General features: G+C 44.3%; 1 protein-coding gene across 1 annotated transcript in view; it reads left to right on the top strand.

Moving 5' to 3' along the window:
- ice2 (interactor of little elongator complex ELL subunit 2) overlaps positions 1–19,185 on the top strand; it is a 117,277-nt gene extending 98,092 nt beyond the window's left edge. Inside the window, 1 exon segment of the mRNA XM_065002807.1 lies at positions 19,003–19,185. Coding sequence (XP_064858879.1) covers positions 19,003–19,185 — 183 coding nt within the window.
- Positions 19,186–19,554: the final 369 nt, after the last annotated feature.

Raw genomic sequence — 19,554 nt, 5'->3', positions numbered from 1 at the left:
GTGTGTCAGAGCTGTCTGCTGGGGTAAGTGTGTGTCAGAGCTGTCTGCTGGGGTAAGTGTGTGTGTCAGAGCTGTCTGGTGGGGTAAGTGTGTGTGTCAGAGCTGTCTGCTGGGGTAAGTGTGTGTGTCAGAGCTGTCTGCTGGGGTAAGTGTGTGTGTCAGAGCTGTCCTGGGGTAAGTGTGTGTGTCAGAGCTGTCTGCTGGGGTAAGTGTGTGTCAGAGCTGTCTGGTGGGGTAAGTGTGTGTGTCAGAGCTGTCTGCTGGGGTAAGTGTGTGTGTCAGAGCTGTCTGCTGGGGTAAGTGTGTGTGTCAGAGCTGTCTGCTGGGGTAAGTTGACTATGTGAACAATTTGGGATTTTCAACACATTAATGTTTCTTATAAAAGCCCTCTGCTCAGTCTGAGGTGGCAGCAGTGTTAATAAGCCCTCTGATTACAGTGTCTGATGTCAGCCCTCTGATTACAGTCAGTCTGAGATACGCCCCCAATATCACAGTCAGTCTGAGATACGCCTGGCAGCAGTGTTAATATCAAACAGTTGAGATACGCCCTGGCAGCAGTGTTAATATCAGCCCTCTGATTCAGTCAGTCTGAGAACGCCTGGCAGCAGTGTTAATATCAGCCCCTCTGATTACAGTCAGTCTGAGATACCTGGCAGCAGTGTTAATATCAGCCCTCTGATTACAGTCAGTCTGAGATGCCCTGGCACAGTGTTAATATCAGCCCTCTTGATTACAGTCAGTCTGAGTCTGCAGCAGTGATTCAACAGCATTCAGCCCTCTGATTACAGTCAGTCTGAGACACGCGCCCTGGCAGCAGTGTTAATATCAGCCCTCTGAAGTCTGAGATACGCCCTGGCAGCAGTGTTAATATCAGCCCTCTGATTACAGTCAGTCAGTGAGACAGTAGCCCTGGCAGCAGTGTTAATATCAGCCCTCTGATTACAGTCAGTCTGAGATACGCCCTGGCAGCAGTGTTAATATCAGCCCTCTGATTACAGTCAGTCTGAGATACGCCCTGGCAGCAGTGTTAATATCAGCCCTCTGATTACAGTCAGTCTGAGATACGCCCTGGCAGCAGTGTTAATATCAGCCCTCTGATTACAGTCAGTCTGAGATACGCCCTGGCAGCAGTGTTAATATCAGCCCTCTGATTACAGTCAGTTCTGTTAATATCAGCCCTCTGATTACAGTCAGTCTGAGATACGCCCTGGCAACAGTGTTAATATCAGCCCTCTGATTACAGTCAGTCTGAGATACGCCCTGGCAGCAGTGTTAATATCAGCCCTCTGATTACAGTCAGTCTGAGATACGCCCTGGCAGCAGTGTTAATATCAGCCCTCTGATTACAGTCAGTCTGAGATACGCCTGGCAGCAGTGTTAATATCAGCCCTCTGATTACAGTCAGTCTGAGATACGCCCTGGCAGCAGTGTTAATATCAGCCCTCTGATTACAGTCAGTCTGAGATACGCCCTGGCAGCAGTGTTAATATCAGCCCTCTGATTACAGTCAGTCTGAGAACGCCCTGGCAGCAGTGTTAATATCAGCCCTCTGATTACAGTCAGTCTGAGATACGCCCTGGCAGCAGTGTTAATATCAGCCTCTGATTACCCAGTCTGAGATACGCCCTGGCAGCAGTGTCAGTCTGATTTTCATCTGAGACGCCCTGGCAGCAGTGTTAATATCAGCCCTCTGATTACAGTCAGTCTGAGTCATCTGAGACGCCCTGGCAGCAGTGTTAATATCAGCCCTCTGATTACAGTCAGTCTGAGATACGCCCTGGCAGCAGTGTTAATATCAGCCCTCTGATTACAGTCAGTCTGAGATACGCCCTGGCAGCAGTGTTAATATCAGCCCTCTGATTACAGTCAGTCTGAGATACGCCCTGGCAGCAGTGTTAATATCAGCCCTCTGATTACAGTCAGTCTGAGATACGCCCTGGCAGCAGTGTTAATATCAGCCCTCTGATTACAGTCAGTCTGAGATGCCTGGCAGCAGTTTATCAGCCCTCTGATTACAGTCAGTCTGAGATACGCCCCTGGCAGCAGTGTTAATATCAGCCCTCTGATTACAGTCAGTCTGAGATACGCCCTGGCAGCAGTGTTAATATCAGCCCTCTGATTACACAGTCAGTCTGTTAATATCAGCCTCTGATAGTCAGTCTGAGCCCTGGCAGCAGTGTTAATATCAGCCCTCTGATTACAGTCAGTCTGAGATACGCCCTGGCAGCAGTGTTAATATCAGCCCTCTGATTACAGTCAGTCTGAGATACGCCCTGGCAGCAGTGTTAATATCAGCCCTCTGATTACAGTCAGTCTGAGATACGCCCTGGCAGCAGTGTTAATATCAGCCCTCTGATTACAGTCAGTCTGAGATAACCCTGGCAGCAGTGTTAATATCAGCCCTCTGATTACAGTTCTGAGATACGCCCTGGCAGCAGTGTTAATATCAGCCCTCTGATGACAGTCAGTCTGAGATACGCCCTGGCAGCAGTGTTAATATCAGCCCTCTGATTACAGTCAGTCTGAGATACGCCCTGGCAGCAGTGTTAATATCAGCCCTCTGATTACAGACGCCCTGGCAGCAGTGTTAATATCCCTCTGATTCTGAGATACGCCCTGGCAGCAGTGTTAATATCAGATTACAGTCCTCTGATTACAGTGTCAGTCTGAGATACTGAGATACGCCTGGCAGCAGTGTTAATATCAGCCCTCTGATTACAGTCAGTCTGAGATACGCCCTGGCAGCAGTGTTAATATCAGCCCTCTGATTACAGTCAGTCTGAGATACGCCCTGGCAGCAGTGTTAATATCAGCCCTCTGATTACAGTCCAGTCTGAGATACGCCCTGGCAGCAGTGTTAATATCAGCCCTCTGATTACAGTCAGTCTGAGATACGCCCTGGCAGCAGTGTTAATATCAGCCCTCTGATTACAGTCAGTCTGAGATACGCCCTGGCAGCAGTGTTAATATCAGCCCTCTGATTACAGTCAGTCTGAGATACACGCCCTGGCAGCAGTGTTAATATCAGCCCTCTGATTACAGTCAGTCTGAGATACGCCCCTGGCAGCAGTGTTAATATCAGCCCTCTGATTACAGTCAGTCTGAGATACGCCTGGCAGCAGTGTTAATATCAGCCCTCTGATTACAGTCAGTCTGCAGTGATACGCCCTGGCAGCAGTGTTAATATCAGCCCTCTGATTACAGTCAGTCTGAGATACGCCCTGGCAGTGTTAATATCAGCCCTCTGATTACAGTCAGTCTGAGATACGCCCTGGCAGCAGTGTTAATATCAGCCCTCTGATTACAGTCAGTCTGAGATACGCCCTGGCAGCAGTGTTAATATCAGCCCTCTGATTACAGTCAGTCTGAGATACGCCCTGGCAGCAGTGTTTATCAGCCCTCTGATTACAGTCAGTCTGAGATACGCCCTGGCAGCAGTGTTAGGTATCAGCCCTGGCAGCTGATTACAGTCAGTCTGAGATACGCCTGGCAGCAGTGTTAATATCAGCCCTCTGATTACAGTCAGGCCTGAGCAGTGTTAATACAGCCCTCCTGGTCACGCCTGGCAGTGTTAATATCAGCCCTCTGATTACAGTCAGTCTGAGATACGCCCTGGCAGCAGTGTTAATATCAGCCCTCTGATTACAGTCAGTCTGAGATACGCCCTGGCAGCAGTGTTAATATCAGCCCTCTGATTACAGTCAGTCTGATACGCCCTGGCAGCAGTGTTAATATCAGCCCTCTGATTACAGTCAGTCTGAGATACGCCCTGGCAGCAGTGTTAATATCAGCCCTCTGATTACAGTCAGTCTGAGATACGCCCTGGCAGCAGTGTTAATATCAGCCCTCTGATTACAGTCAGTCTGAGATTTGGCAGCAGTGTTAATATCAGCCCTCTGATTACAGTCAGTCTGAGATACGCCCTGGCAGCAGTGTTAATATCAGCCTCTGATTACAGTCTGAGTCTGAGATGAGACGCCCTGGCAGCAGTGTTAATATCAGTTCTGGGAGTCAGTCTGAGATACGCCCTCAGTGTTAATATCAGCCCTCTGATTACAGTCAGTCTGAGCGCCCTGGCAGCAGTGTTAATATCAGCCCTCTGATTACAGTCAGTCTGAGTACGCCCTGCAATCAGCCCTCTGATTACAGTCAGTCTGCAGTGTTAATATCAGCCCTCTGATTACAGTCAGTCTGAGATACGCCCTGGCAGCAGTGTTAATATCAGCCCTCTGATTACAGTCAGTCTGAGATACGCCCTGGCAGCAGTGTTAATATCCAATCTCAGTGAGATACGCCCCTGGCAGCAGTGTTAATATCAGCCCTCTGATTACAGTCAGTCTGAGATACGCCCTGGCAGCAGTGTTAATATCAGCCCTCTGATTACAGTCAGTCTGAGATACGCCTGGCAGCAGTGTTAATATCAGCCCTCTGATTACAGTCAGTCTGAGATACGCCCTGGCAGCTCAGCCCTCTGATTACAGTCAGTCTGAGATACGCCCTGGCAGCAGTGTTAATATCAGCCCTCTGATTACAGTCAGTCTGAGATACGCCCTGGCAGCAGTGTTAATATCAGCCCTCTGATTACAGTCAGTCTGAGATACGCCCTGGCAGCAGTGTTAATATCAGCCCTCTGATTACAGTCAGTCTGAGATACGCCTGGCAGCAGTGTTAATATCAGCCCTCTGATTACAGTCAGTCTGAGATCTGAGGCAGCAGTGTTAATATCAGCCCTCTGATTACAGTCAGTCTGAGATACGCCCTGGCAGCAGTGTTAATATCAGCCTCTGATTACAGTCAGTCTGAGATACGCCCTGGCAGCAGTGTTAATATCAGCCCTCTGATTACAGTCAGTCTGAGATAGCCTGGCAGATGTGTTTACAGCCCTCTGATTACAGTCAGTCTGAGATACGCCCTGGCAGCAGTGTTAATATCAGCCCTCTGATTACAGTCAGTCTGAGATACGCCCTGGCAGCAGTGTTAATATCAGCCCTCTGATTACAGTCAGTCTGAGATACGCCCTGGCAGCAGCCCTCTGATTAAGTCTGAGATCAGCCCTCTGATTACAGTCAGTCTGAGATACGCCTGGCAGCAGTGTTAATATCAGCCCTCTGATTACAGTCAGTCTGAGATACGCCCTGGCAGCAGTGTTAATATCAGCCCTCTGATTACAGTCAGTCTGAGATACGCCCTGCAGCAGTGTTAATATCAGTGATTAACAGTCAGCCCTCTGATTACAGTCAGTCTGTCCTCAACTCTTAGCCAAGAGAGACTGGCAGCAGTGTTAATATCAGCCCTCTGATTACAGTCAGTCTGTCCTCAACTCTTAGCCAAGAGAGACTGGCAGCAGTGTTAATATCAGCCCTCTGATTACAGTCAGTCTGTCCTCAACTCTTAGCCAAGAGAGACTGGCAGCAGTGTTAATATCAGCCCTCTGATTACAGTCAGTCTGTCCTCAACTCTTAGCCAAGAGAGACTGGCAGCAGTGTTAATATCAGCCCTCTGATTACAGTCAGTCTGTCCTCAACTCTTAGCCAAGAGAGACTGGCAGCAGTGTTAATATCAGCCCTCTGATTACAGTCAGTCTCTCCTCAACTCTTAGCCAAGAGAGACTGGGCAGCCCTCTGATTACAGTCAGTCTCTCCTCAACTCTTAGCCAAGAGAGACTGGGCAGCCCTCTGATTACAGTCAGTCTCTCCTCAACTCTTAGCCAAGAGAGACTGGCAGCAGTGTTAATATCAGCCCTCTGATTACAGTCAGTCTCTCCTCAACTCTTAGCCAAGAGAGACTGGCAGCAGTGTTAATATCAGCCCTCTGATTACAGTCAGTCTCTCCTCAACTCTTAGCCAAGAGAGACTGGCAGCAGTGTTAATATCAGCCCTCTGATTACAGTCAGTCTCTCCTCAACTCTTAGCCAAGAGAGACTGGGCAGCCCTCTGATTACAGTCAGTCTCTCCTCAACTCTTAGCCAAGAGAGACTGGGCAGCCCTCTGATTACAGTCAGTCTCTCCTCAACTCTTAGCCAAGAGAGACTGGCAGCAGTGTTAATATCAGCCCTCTGATTACAGTCAGTCTCTCCTCAACTCTTAGCCAAGAGAGACTGGGCAGCCCTCTGATTACAGTCAGTCTCTCCTCAACTCTTAGCCAAGAGAGACTGGCAGCATAGTATTTATATCAGCCCTCTGATTACAGTCAGTCTGTCCTCAACTCTTAGCCAAGAGAGACTGGCAGCAGTGTTAATATCAGCCCTCTGATTACAGTCAGTCTCTCCTCAACTCTTAGCCAAGAGAGACTGGCAGCAGTGTTAATATCAGCCCTCTGATTACAGTCAGTCTCTCCTCAACTCTTAGCCAAGAGAGACTGGGCAGCATAGTGTTAATATCAGCCCTCTGATTACAGTCAGTCTCTCCTCAACTCTGAGCCAAGAGAGACTGGCAGCCCTCTGATTACAGTCAGTCTTTCCTCAACTCTTAGCCAAGAGAGACTGGCAGCATAGTGTTAATATCAGCCCTCTGATTACAGTCAGTCTCTCCTCAACTCTTAGCCAAGAGAGACTGGGCAGCCCTCTGATTACAGTCAGTCTCTCCTCAACTCTTAGCCAAGAGAGACTGGGCAGCATAGTGTTAATATCAGCCCTCTGATTACAGTCAGTCTGTCCTCAACTCTTAGCCAAGAGAGACTGAGACATGCATAGTGTTAATATCAGCCCTCTGATTACAGTCAGTCTCTCCTCAACTCTTAGCCAAGAGAGACTGGGCAGCCCTCTGATTACAGTCAGTCTCTCCTCAACTCTTAGCCAAGAGAGACTGGGCAGCATAGTGTTAATATCAGCCCTCTGATTACAGTCAGTCTGTCCTCAACTCTTAGCCAAGAGAGACTGGGCAGCCCTCTGATTACAGTCAGTCTCTCCTCAACTCTTAGCCAAGAGAGACTGGCAGCATAGTATTAATATCAGCCCTCTGATTACAGTCAGTCTCTCCTCAACTCTGAGCCAAGAGAGACTGGCAGCATAGTATTAATATCAGCCCCCTGATTACAGTCAGTCTCTCCTCAACTCTTAGCCAAGAGAGACTGGCAGCATAGTATTAATATCAGCCCCCTGATTACAGTCAGTCTCTCCTCAACTCTTAGCCAAGAGAGACTGGCAGCATAGTATTTATATCAGCCCTCTGATTACAGTCAGTCTCTCCTCAACTCTTAGCCAAGAGAGACTGGCATGCATAGTATTTATATCAGCCCTCTGATTACAGTCAGTCTCTCCTCAACTCTTAGCCAAGAGAGACTGGCAGCATAGTATTTATATCAGCCCTCTGATTACAATGAGAGTAGAACGTACCGCTCTGTTCTGGGCCAGCTGCAGTTTAACTAGGTCTTTCCTTGCAGCACTGGACCACACGACCGGACCACAATCAAGATGAGATAAAACTAGAGCCTACAGGACTTGCTTTGTGGAGTGTGGTGTCAAAAAAAAGCAAGGCATCTCTTTATTACGGACAGACCTCTCCCCATCTTTACAACCATTGAATCTATATGTTTTGACCATGACAGTTTACAATCTAAGGTAACGCCAAGTGATTTAGTCTCAACTTGTTCAACAGCCACACCATTCATTACTAGATTCAGCTGAGGTCTAGAACTAAAGGAATGATTTGTACCAAATACAATGCTTTTAGTTTTAGATATGTTCAGGACCAGTTTATTACTGGCCACCCATTCTAAAAACCGACTGCAACTCTTTAAGGGTTTCAGTGACTTCATTAGTTGTCCTTCTGTTTCTACAACCTGGAGTCCATCTGTGGTAAATTCAATTGATTGGACATGATTTGGAAAGGCACGCACCTGTCTATATAAGGTCCCACAGTTGACAGTGCATGTAAGAGCAAAAACCAAGCCATGGGGTCGAAGGAGTTGTCCGTAGAGCTCTGAGACAGGAAGGAGTCGAGGCACAGATCTGGGAAGGGCACCAAAAAACAGTCTGCAGCATTGAAGCTCTTCCTTGAGCTGGCCACCTGGCCAAAATGAGCAATCGGGGGAGAAGGGCCTTGGTCAGAGAGGTGACCAAGAACCCGATGGTCACTCTGACAGAGCTCCAGAGTTGTTCTGTGGTGATGGGAATACCTTCCAGAAGGAAACCCATCTCTGCAGCACTCCACCAATCAGGCCTTTATGGTAGAGTGGCCAGATGGAAGCCACTCCTCAGTAAAGGCACATGACAGCCCGCTTAGAGTTTGCCAAAAGACACCTAAAGACTCTCAGAACATGAGAAACAAGATTTTCTTGTCTGATGAAACCAAAGTTGAAATCTTTGGCCTGAATGTCAAGCATCACGTCTGAAGGAAACCTATCATCATCATACTGTAGGGATGTTTTTCAGCGGCAGGGCCTGGGAGACTAATCAGGATCAAGGGAAAGATGAACAGAGCAAAGTACTGAGAGATCCTTGATGAAAACCTGCTCCAGAGCACTCAGGACGTCAGACTGGGGCGAAGGTTCTCCTTCCATCAGGACAAAACCCTAATCACACAGCCAAGACAATGGACGAGTGGCTTCGGGACAAGTCTCTGAAAGTCCTTGAGTGGCCCAGCCAGAGCACAGACTGGACCCCGATCAAATAACATTTTATTGGACACATACACATGGTTAGCTGATGTTATTGCGAGTGTTGCGGAATGCTTGTATCGACCATCTCTTAAGAGACCTGAAAATAGCTGTACAGCGACGCTCTCAACACAACCTGACAGACCTTAAAAAGATCTGCAGAGAAGAATGGGAGAAACTCCCCAAATACAGGTGTGCCAAGCTTGTAGCGTCATACCCAAGAAGACTCGAGTACCAGTCAAAAGTTTAGCGTCATGCATGTATGTATGCTGGAAAACACTTGGTTTGTTATTTTTTGATTCAAACAAACTTTTCATTAAATACGAATACTGAACTTGTTTTTGCGACGCGGTTAGGTTTTAACAGCACCGCTATTTCTTGTCCCGGAATCCTGCTTGACAGGTTGAAGCCTGCTTAAAAGAAAAGCTAAGCTACTAGCCATCAAGGAAGTTGGTTCCAGATGAGTTTTGCAATGGAGCCATCTTTGTCTGGGGAAAGAAATGAGCTGTCGGCGCTGTATCTACTACGCTTTGTTTCGGGACAAACTGTATCCCTCCATGTTCCAATGCAGCAATTGTTTGCTTGCCGAGGATTATTGGCTTGAGGTGGCTTCCTTGATCACGCAGGTCGCCAGCCTACTTAAGAAAAACTCAGAGGTGATGTTAACATTTTCTACGCCGGTGGCTGGACGGCATTGTTGGATGCATCTCCACCTTGCCGTTAACAGATTGGCCTGTGTTACCCGGAGGTCCCCCCCATCTGATAGCGGAGTCGATGGAGCACAGCAAGAGGAGCAAGGCAATCGACGATGATCTCATGTCATGAGCCGTGTAAGCCAAAGACATAGGAATTCCGCAACGCAGTCTACACTCCCAACGAGAGGCCCGGAGCGGATACAAACAACTAATAGTTTCGCCATCCTGGAGCTCGATCTTCCTGCATCTTCGTCGCTGGGCCTGTGTCTGTGGTCGCAGTGCCTAATACTACGATTTCGAATTCGTCATCTGCAACCTTCCGTCCCTGCTCTGGATCGAGCGGGACTTCTCCATCTGTGGGAGGCCTGCGCCGGGAGCAACGGGCTCAGGTTATCCTGCCTCTCGCTCATCTATAAAGGGTTCTCTGTGGGAGGCCTGCGCCGGGAGCAACGGGCTCAGGTTATCCTGCCTCTCGCTCGTCTATAAAGGGTTCTCTGTGGGAGTGGGCGGATTTCCCCGTCCTTTAAGCCATCTGATTCTGGGCCGCTCCTTGGTAAGACATGTGACCGTTCCTGGTGCAAAAACAATGTCCTATCTCGGAGCTTGAGTAAATTACATTACTAAGATGCTCCCAAATGTACTACGTCAGGACATGGAAATCGATTCTATCCTAGTCCATGAGGGTTTTAATGACATTATGGAGGGCAGTTCTGAACAGTTGAAACTGGATTTTAAAGAGCTGATTGACTCTCTGCTAGACACTAACAAAAGACCCATCATATCTGGCCCTGTGCCCTCTCTGAATCGAGGCATTGAACGCTTTAGCAGGATTCCATCTCTTCACAACTGGCTACTTGATTATTGCAGCTCCATGGGTGCAACTTTTGTTGACAATTTCGATACCTTTTGGAAACATAACAGCTTTTATAAGGAGGATGGGATCCACCCAAATCACTTGGGTTCCTGGATCCTTTCACAGCATTATATGGCTGCGTTGAGACAATGGCTTATCAATGACTCAAGCCCGGCTCAGTTGATCCCTACCATTGTAACACAGAGTTATCAATGCTTTAGCAAATGTACATTACACCAGGGGTGTATGTATCTCTAACTGCCCTGAATATCTCTGCTGATCCTACAGCTGTAATCATGTGCCTATGAACCAGAGTTACACTGAGCCGGTGTGCCCTAGAAGGAAGTCCACTGTGAGCAGCTGATCCTGCACTAACATAAATAACACAAACATATCTACTTCTACTAAGCTTCCCAGTAAAGCAATGAAAACAAGCAAGCATCCCAGAAGAAAAGTGCTCAAAATAGCCCACGTTACCATATGTAGCTTAAGAAACAAGGTTCATGAAATCAATAACTTGCTAGTAACAGATGACATTCATATTCTGACTATCTCTGAAACACACTTAGATAATACCTTTGATAACAGTGGTAGCAATACAAGGTTATAACATCTACAGAAAATACAGAAATGCCAATGGTGGAGGTGTTGCTGTTTATATTCAGAACCACATTCCTGTAAAGCTTAGGGACGATCTAATGTTAAATACTGTTGAAGTAATATGGCTACAGGTTCATCTGCCTCACCTAAAGCCCATTCTGGTGGGAAGCTGCTATAGACCACCAAGTGCTTACAGTCAGTATCTGGATAACATGTGAAATGCTTGATAATGTATGTGATATCAACAGAGGTATATTTTCTGGGTGATTTTTAAATATTGACTGGCATTCATCAAGCTGCCCTCTCAAGAAAAACGTCAAACTGTAACCAGCACCTGTAATCAGTCAACCTACCAGGGTAGTTACAAACAGCACAGGAATTAAATGTATTGATCACATCTTTACTAATGCTGCAGAAATTTGCTTGAAAGCAGTATACAAATCCATCGGATGTAGTGATCATAATATAGTAACCATATCTTGGAAAACAACATTTAAGGCTGGATCAAATATAGTGTATAAGAGGTAATATAAGAAGTTTTGTGGTGATTCCTGTTGTTGTGAAGAATGCATTGGTCCATGGTGTGTAATGAGGAGCAAACAGATGCTGCACTGGACACATTTATGTAATTGCTTATTCTAGTTACTAATAAGTATGCAAGAAAATGACTGTAAAAACGGTTAAATTCCTGTGGATTGAGGAGGATTTGAAAAATTGTATGGAGAGGGATAATGAATGGCAAATAAGTCTGCGCAACCGATTGGCAAACTTATTGCAAATTGAGAAATCATGCGACTAAACTGAATAAAAAGAAGAAACTACACTGAAAGAAAGAAATGATATGAAGAATGACAGTAAAAAGCTTTGGAGCACCTTAAATGGTATTTTGGGGAAAAAGGCAAACTCAGCTCCTCCATTAATTTAATCAGATGGCTCATTCATCACAAAACCAACTGATATTCCTAACTACTTTAATTTGTTTTTCATTGGCAAGATAAGCAAACTTAGGCAATGACAAGCCAGCAACAAATGCTGACACTACACATCCAATTACGTTTGACCAAATTATTAAAGACAAGAATTGTAATTTTGAATTCCGTAAAGTGAGTGAAAGAGGTGATTTTTATTGTTGTTATCTATCAACAATGACATACAGGTCTGACTACTTGGATGGAAAATTACTGAGGATAATAATGGATGAAATTGCCACTTATTTGCCATATTGTCAATTTAAGCCTACTAGAAAGTGTGTGGCCCCCAGGCTTGGAAGGAAGCAAAAGTAATTCCGCTACCTACAAATAGTAAAGCCCCTTTTACTGGCTCAAATAGCAGACCAATCAGCCTGTTACCAACCCTTAGTAAACTTTTTGAAAAAATTGTTTGACCTGATACAATGCTATTTTACTGTAAACAAATTGACAACAAACTTTCAGCATGCTTATAGGGAAGGACAAGCGTAGCACTTACACAAATGACTGATGATTGGCTTGATGATAAGATTCTGGGGTCTTTTTTGTTAGACTGAAGTGCGGCTTTTGACTATCGATCATAGTCTGCTGCTGGAAAAACACATGTGTTATGGCTTTACACCACCTGCTATATTGTGGATAGTGTTACCTGTCTAACAGAACACAGAGGTTGTTCTTTAATGGAATCTTCTCCAACATAATCCAGATAGAATCAGGAATTCCCCAGGGCAGTTGTCGAGGCCCCTTACTTTTTTCAATCTTTACTAATAACATTCCACTCGCTTTGAGTAAAGCCTGTGTGTCTATGTTAGCTAATGACTGATTATACGTCAGCTACTACAGCAACTGAAATGACTGCAACACTTAATTAACAAAGAGCTGCAGTTAGTTTCAGAGTGGGTGGCAAGGAATGTTAGTCCTAAATGTTTCTAAAACTAAAAGCATTGTATTTGGGACAAGTCGTTAACTAAATCTTGTAATAAGTCATGTGAAAATTGAGCAAGTTGAGGTGACTAAGCTGCTTGGAGTAACCCTGGATTGTAAAACTGTCATGGTAATAACATATTGATACAACAATAGCTAATATGGGGAAAAGTCTGTCCATAATAAAGCCCTTGGATGTACAGTACACAGATAACTAATATTAATAATATGCATGTCAATCTCTCCTGGCTCAAAGTGGAAGAGAGATTGAGTTCTTCACTACTTGTATTTATGAGAGGTATTGACATGTTGAATTCACCGAGCTGTCTGTTTGAACTACTGGCGCACAGCTCAGACACCCATGCATACCCCACAAGACATGACACCAGAGGTCTCTTCACAGTCCCCAAGTCCAGAACAGACTATGGAAGGCACACAGTACTACATAGAGCCATGACTGCATGGAACTCTATTCCACAGTACTACATAGAGCCATGACTACATGGAACTCTATTCCACAGTACTACATAGAGCCATGACTACATGGAACTCTATTCCACAGTACTACATAGAGCCATGACTACATGGAACTCTATTCCACAGTACTACATAGAGCCATGACTACATGGAACTCTATTCCACAGTACTACATAGAGCCATGACTACATGGAACTCTATTCCACAGTACTACATAGAGCCATGACTACATGGAACTCTATTCCACAGTACTACATAGAGCCATGACTACATGGAACTCTATTCCACAGAACTACATAGAGCCATGACTACATGGAACTCTATTCCACAGTACTACATAGAGCCATGACTACATGGAACTCTATTCCACAGTACTACATAGAGCCATGACTACATGGAACTCTATTCCACAGTACTACATAGAGCCATGACTACATGGAACTCTATTCCACAGTACTACATAGAGCCATGACTACATGGAACTCTATTCCACAGTACTACATAGAGCCATGACTACATGGAACTCTATTCCACAGTAGTACATAGAGCCATGACTACATGGAACTCTATTCCACAGTACTACATAGAGCCATGACTACATGGAACTCTATTCCACAGTACTACATAGAGCCATGACTACATGGAACTCTATTCCACAGTCCTACATAGAGCCATGACTACATGGAACTCTATTCCACAGTCCTACATAGAGCCATGACTACATGGAACTCTATTCCACAGTAGTACATAGAGCCATGACTACATGGAACTCTATTCCACAGTACTACATAGAGCCATGACTACATGGAACTCTATTCCACAGTACTACATAGAGCCATGACTACATGGAACTCTATTCCACAGTACTACATAGAGCCATGACTACATGGAACTCTATTCCACAGTACTACATAGAGCCATGACTACATGGAACTCTATTCCACAGTACTACATAGAGCCATGACTACATGGAACTCTATTCCACAGTACTACATAGAGCCATGACTACATGGAACTCTATTCCACAGTACTACATAGAGCCATGACTACATGGAACTCTATTCCACAGTACTACATAGAGCCATGACTACATGGAACTCTATTCCACAGTACCACATAGAGCCATGACTACATGGAACTCTATTCCACAGTACAACATAGAGCCATGACTACATGGAACTCTATTCCACAGTACAACATAGAGCCATGACTACATGGAACTCTATTCCACAGTACTACATAGAGCCATGACTACATGGAACTCTATTCCACAGAACTACATAGAGCCATGACTACATGGAACTCTATTCCACAGAACTACATAGAGCCATGACTACATGGAACTCTATTCCACAGAACTACATAGAGCCATGACTACATGGAACTCTATTCCACAGTACTACATAGAGACATGACTACATGGAACTCTATTCCACAGTACCACATAGAGCCATGACTACATGGAACTCTATTCCACAGTACAACATAGAGCCATGACTACATGGAACTCTATTCCACAGTACTACATAGAGCCATGACTACATGGAACTCTATTCCACAGTACTACATAGAGCCATGACTACATGGAACTCTATTCCACAGTACTACATAGAGCCATGACTATATGGAACTCTATTCCACAGTACTACATAGAGCCATGACTACATGGAACTCTATTCCACAGTACTACATAGAGCCATGACTACATGGAACTCTATTCCACAGTACTACACAGAGCCATGACTACATGGAACTCTATTCCACAGTACTACATAGAGACATGACTACATGGAACTCTATTCCACAGTACTACATAGAGCCATGACTACATGGAACTCTATTCCACAGTACTACATAGAGACATGACTACATGGAACTCTATTCCACAGTACTACATAGAGCCATGACTACATGGAACTCTATTCCACAGTACTACATAGAGCCATGACTACATGGAACTCTATTCCACAGTACTACATAGAGACATGACTACATGGAACTCTATTCCACAGTACTACATAGAACCATGACTACATGGAACTCTATTCCACAGTACTACATAGAGCCATGACTACATGGAACTCTATTCCACAGTACTACATAGAGCCATGACTACATGGAACTCTATTCCACAGTACTACATAGAGCCATGACTACATGGAACTCTATTCCACAGTACTACATAGAGCCATGACTACATGGAACTCTATTCCACAGTACTACATAGAGCCATGACTACATGGAACTCTATTCCACAGTACTACATAGAGCCATGACTACATGGAACTCTATTCCACAGTACTACATAGAGCCATGACTACATGGAACTCTATTCCACAGTACTACATAGAGCCATGACTACATGGAACTCTATTCCACAGTACTACATAGAGCCATGACTACATGGAACTGTATTCCACAGTACTACATAGAGACATGACTACATGGAACTCTATTCCACAGTACTACATAGAGCCATGACTACATGGAACTCTATTCCACAGTACTACATAGAGCCATGACTACATGGAACTCTATTCCACAGTACTACATAGAGCCATGACTACATGGAACTCTATTCCACAGTTACTACATAGAGCCATGACTACATGGAACTCTATTCCACAGTACTACATAGAGCCATGACTACATGGAACTCTATTCCACAGTACTACATAGAGCCATGACTACATGGAACTCTATTCCACAGTACTACATAGAGCCATGACTACATGGAACTCTATTCCACAGTACTACATAGAGCCATGACAACATGGAACTCTATTCCACAGTACTACATAGAGCCATGACTACATGGAACTCTATTCCACAGTCCTACATAGAGCCATGACTACATGGAACTCTATTCCACAGTACTACATAGAGCCATGACTACATGGAACTCTATTCCACAGTCCTACATAGAGCCATGACTACATGGAACTCTATTCCACAGTACTACATAGAGCCATGACTACATGGAACTCTATTCCACAGTACTACATAGAGCCATGACTACATGGAACTCTATTCCACAGTACTACATAGAGCCATGACTACATGGAACTCTATTCCACAGTACTACATAGAGCCATGACAACATGGAACTCTATTCCACAGTACTACATAGAGCCATGACTACATGGAACTATATTCCACAGTCCTACATAGAGCCATGACTACATGGAACTCTATTCCACAGTACTACATAGAGCCATGACTACATGGAACTCTATTCCACAGTCCTACATAGAGCCATGACTACATGGAACTCTATTCCACAGTACTACATAGAGCCATGACTACATGGAACTCTATTCCACAGTACTACATAGAGCCATGACTACATGGAACTCTATTCCACAGTACTACATAGAGCCATGACTACATGGAACTCTATTCCACAGTACTACATAGAACCATGACTACATGGAACTCTATTCCACAGTACTACATAGAGCCATGACTACATGGAACTCTATTCCACAGTACTACATAGAGCCATGACTACATGGAACTCTATTCCACAGTACTACATAGAGCCATGACAACATGGAACTCTATTCCACAGTACTACATAGAGCCATGAGCCATGACTACATGGAACTCTATTCCACAGTACTACATAGAGCCATGACTACATGGAACTCTATTCCACAGTACTACATAGAGCCATGACTACATGGAACTCTATTCCACAGTACTACATAGAGCCATGACTACATGGAACTCTATTCCACAGTACTACATAGAGCCATGACTACATGGAACTCTATTCCACAGTACTACATAGAGCCATGACTACATGGAACTCTATTCCACAGTACTACATAGAGCCATGACTACATGGAACTCTATTCCACAGTACTACATAGAGCCATGACTACATGGAACTCTATTCCACAGTACTACATAGAGACATGACTACATGGAACTCTATTCCACAGTACTACATAGAGCCATGACTACATGGAACTCTATTCCACAGTACTACATAGAGTCATGACTACATGGAACTCTATTCCACAGTACTACATAGAGCCATGACTACATGGAACTCTATTCCACAGTACTACATAGAGCCATGACTACATGGAACTCTATTCCACAGTACTACATAGAGCCATGACTACATGGAACTCTATTCCACAGTACTACATAGAGCCATGACTACATGGAACTCTATTCCACAGTACTACATAGAGTCATGACTACATGGAACTCTATTCCACAGTACTACATAGAGCCATGACTACATGGAACTCTATTCCACATCAAGTACCTGATACAGCAGTAATATTACATTTAAAGAACAGATAAAGATATACCTTATGGAACAGCGGGGACTGTGAGGCAGCACAAACATTGGCACAGACACACATGATAACATACGCACTCTACACACACGTACACAGAGATGTTGTACTGTAGATATGTGGTGGAGTAGGGGCCTGAGGGCACACCGTGTGTTGTGACATCTGTGAATATATTTTAACGTTTTTTAAATGGTATAACTGCCTTCATTTTGCGGGAAGAGAAGCTGCTGGCTTGATGAGGATCCATAATAAATACAAATACCCAAGACTCAAGGCTGTAATCGCTGCCAAAGGTGCTTCAACAAAGTACTGAGTAAAGAGTCTGAATACTTATGTAAATGTAATATTCAATTTTTGATTTTTTTTAAATACATTTGCAAAACATTTCTAAATACCTGTTTTTGCTTTGTCATTAGGGGGTATTGTGATGTCATTAGGGGGTATTATGATGTCATTAGGGGGTATTGTGATGTCATTAGGGGGTATTGTGGGGGGGGGACAATTTAATCCATTGTAGAATAAGGCTGTAACGTAGCAAAATGTGGAAAAAGTCAATGGCTCTGAATACTATACTTTTACTTTATATCGTTACTAGCTTTTGAAATATTAATGGGAAAAATATGTTTCCTGGTTGCTAAAATTCTAATAGTTCGCCTACTTTCAGTTTGTGACAGCAAGCAAGTATAGTGTAGAGAATCTTTGTTAAAAAAAATGTAGGGGGTGGATCAACTTTAACATTGCGGCTTCCATCAATGTAATTGTCTGCATTTCCAATCCCCTTAAAATATATATTATGAATGATTTCCTTTATTATTTCCCCCTAACCGTACCATTTAGTAAACTAATGGACAACAACTCTTAGGCTTCTACTTCCAGCTTATACATACTATGTACATGTTAGACACAGTATATTTTACAATAGTTATCTTTTGTTTGTTTGTAGTCTCATCCTTCAGCTATCCTCAACCCCTCCCAGTTTTTATTTCTATTTGTCATATTTTTCAACTCTGCTGTGATGTTTCACACAAGTTCTGAACCTTTCTATTCTCGTAGTTTCTACAGATTGTAAATTTAAAAAAAACATTTTTAGAGGGAAATTGACTGACTTTTCAGATTACCCTGCAGTACTATCTGCAGAGTTAGCTCCAGGTAAATGTTTCAATTCTTCTGCCATTCCTGGACCTTCGACCAGAAGCCGAAAATAAAATACGGAAAAAACTAAACTTAAGAACGAGTGCATTGAAAGAACAGATCAAACCATTCTTAGACTCGCTTTCAATGAGAATATCAGAACTATTACTGACATTTCTGTGAATTTGGTCAGGTCGCCCAAAACGTTGCTTAAATAAGTAGCTGTAGAACTCAACAGCAGGAAGGTATCATCATGGTGGAAAGATGGAATCTGAAACATTTTATTCACCCTCAGAGTTTTCTGTTGTGCTGCTACAGGCCTTCAGGGTAACACCCTCTAACACACCCTAACATGTCTGTCATAACACACCCCTCTCATACAGCTAGTCTGCCCCCCAGCAGCTCCCATAGCAGTTACTCTCTCCTCTCTCCTGTCCTCCCAGGCAAGGAAGGGCGGGGCTGGAGAACCAGGGACGCAGGGACCAAGTAAGGGGAAGTTAGGGCCAGCTAACCCCGCCTCCAGCCGGGGAGCGAAGAAGAAGAAGAATAAAGGGAAGAGAACACAGAGGCGAGACAAGTGGATGAAGAGGCAGATCCAACGCTCTATCCAGTAGAACAGCCCTTAGGACCACCTACAGAACCATCTATAAATCAAATGTTATTGGTCGCATACACATGTTTAGTAGATGTTATTGCGGGTGTAGCAAAATGCTTGTGTTTCTAGCTCCAACAGTGCAGTAATATTTAACAAATAATATTTAACAATTTCACAAGTGTTAGATATGCATGTATAGAGAACCATTATAGCATGGCGCTTGCAATGCCAGGTTTGTGGGTTCGATTCTCATGAGGGACCAGTACGAAAATGTTCTGGATGAAAGCGTCTGCTAAATTACTCAAATGTTGAGTGGGTTGGTGTACTTTCTGCATTATTCAGATTAAAGAGTATAATAATCACATGTACAGGGTTACAGGTGTTATTACAGGGTACAGTG

This window comes from Oncorhynchus nerka, linkage group LG17 (genome assembly GCF_034236695.1).
Source record: "Oncorhynchus nerka isolate Pitt River linkage group LG17, Oner_Uvic_2.0, whole genome shotgun sequence".
In the NCBI taxonomy this organism is placed as follows: domain Eukaryota; kingdom Metazoa; phylum Chordata; class Actinopteri; order Salmoniformes; family Salmonidae; genus Oncorhynchus; species Oncorhynchus nerka.
This window is presented reverse-complemented; position numbering and strand designations above follow the sequence as displayed.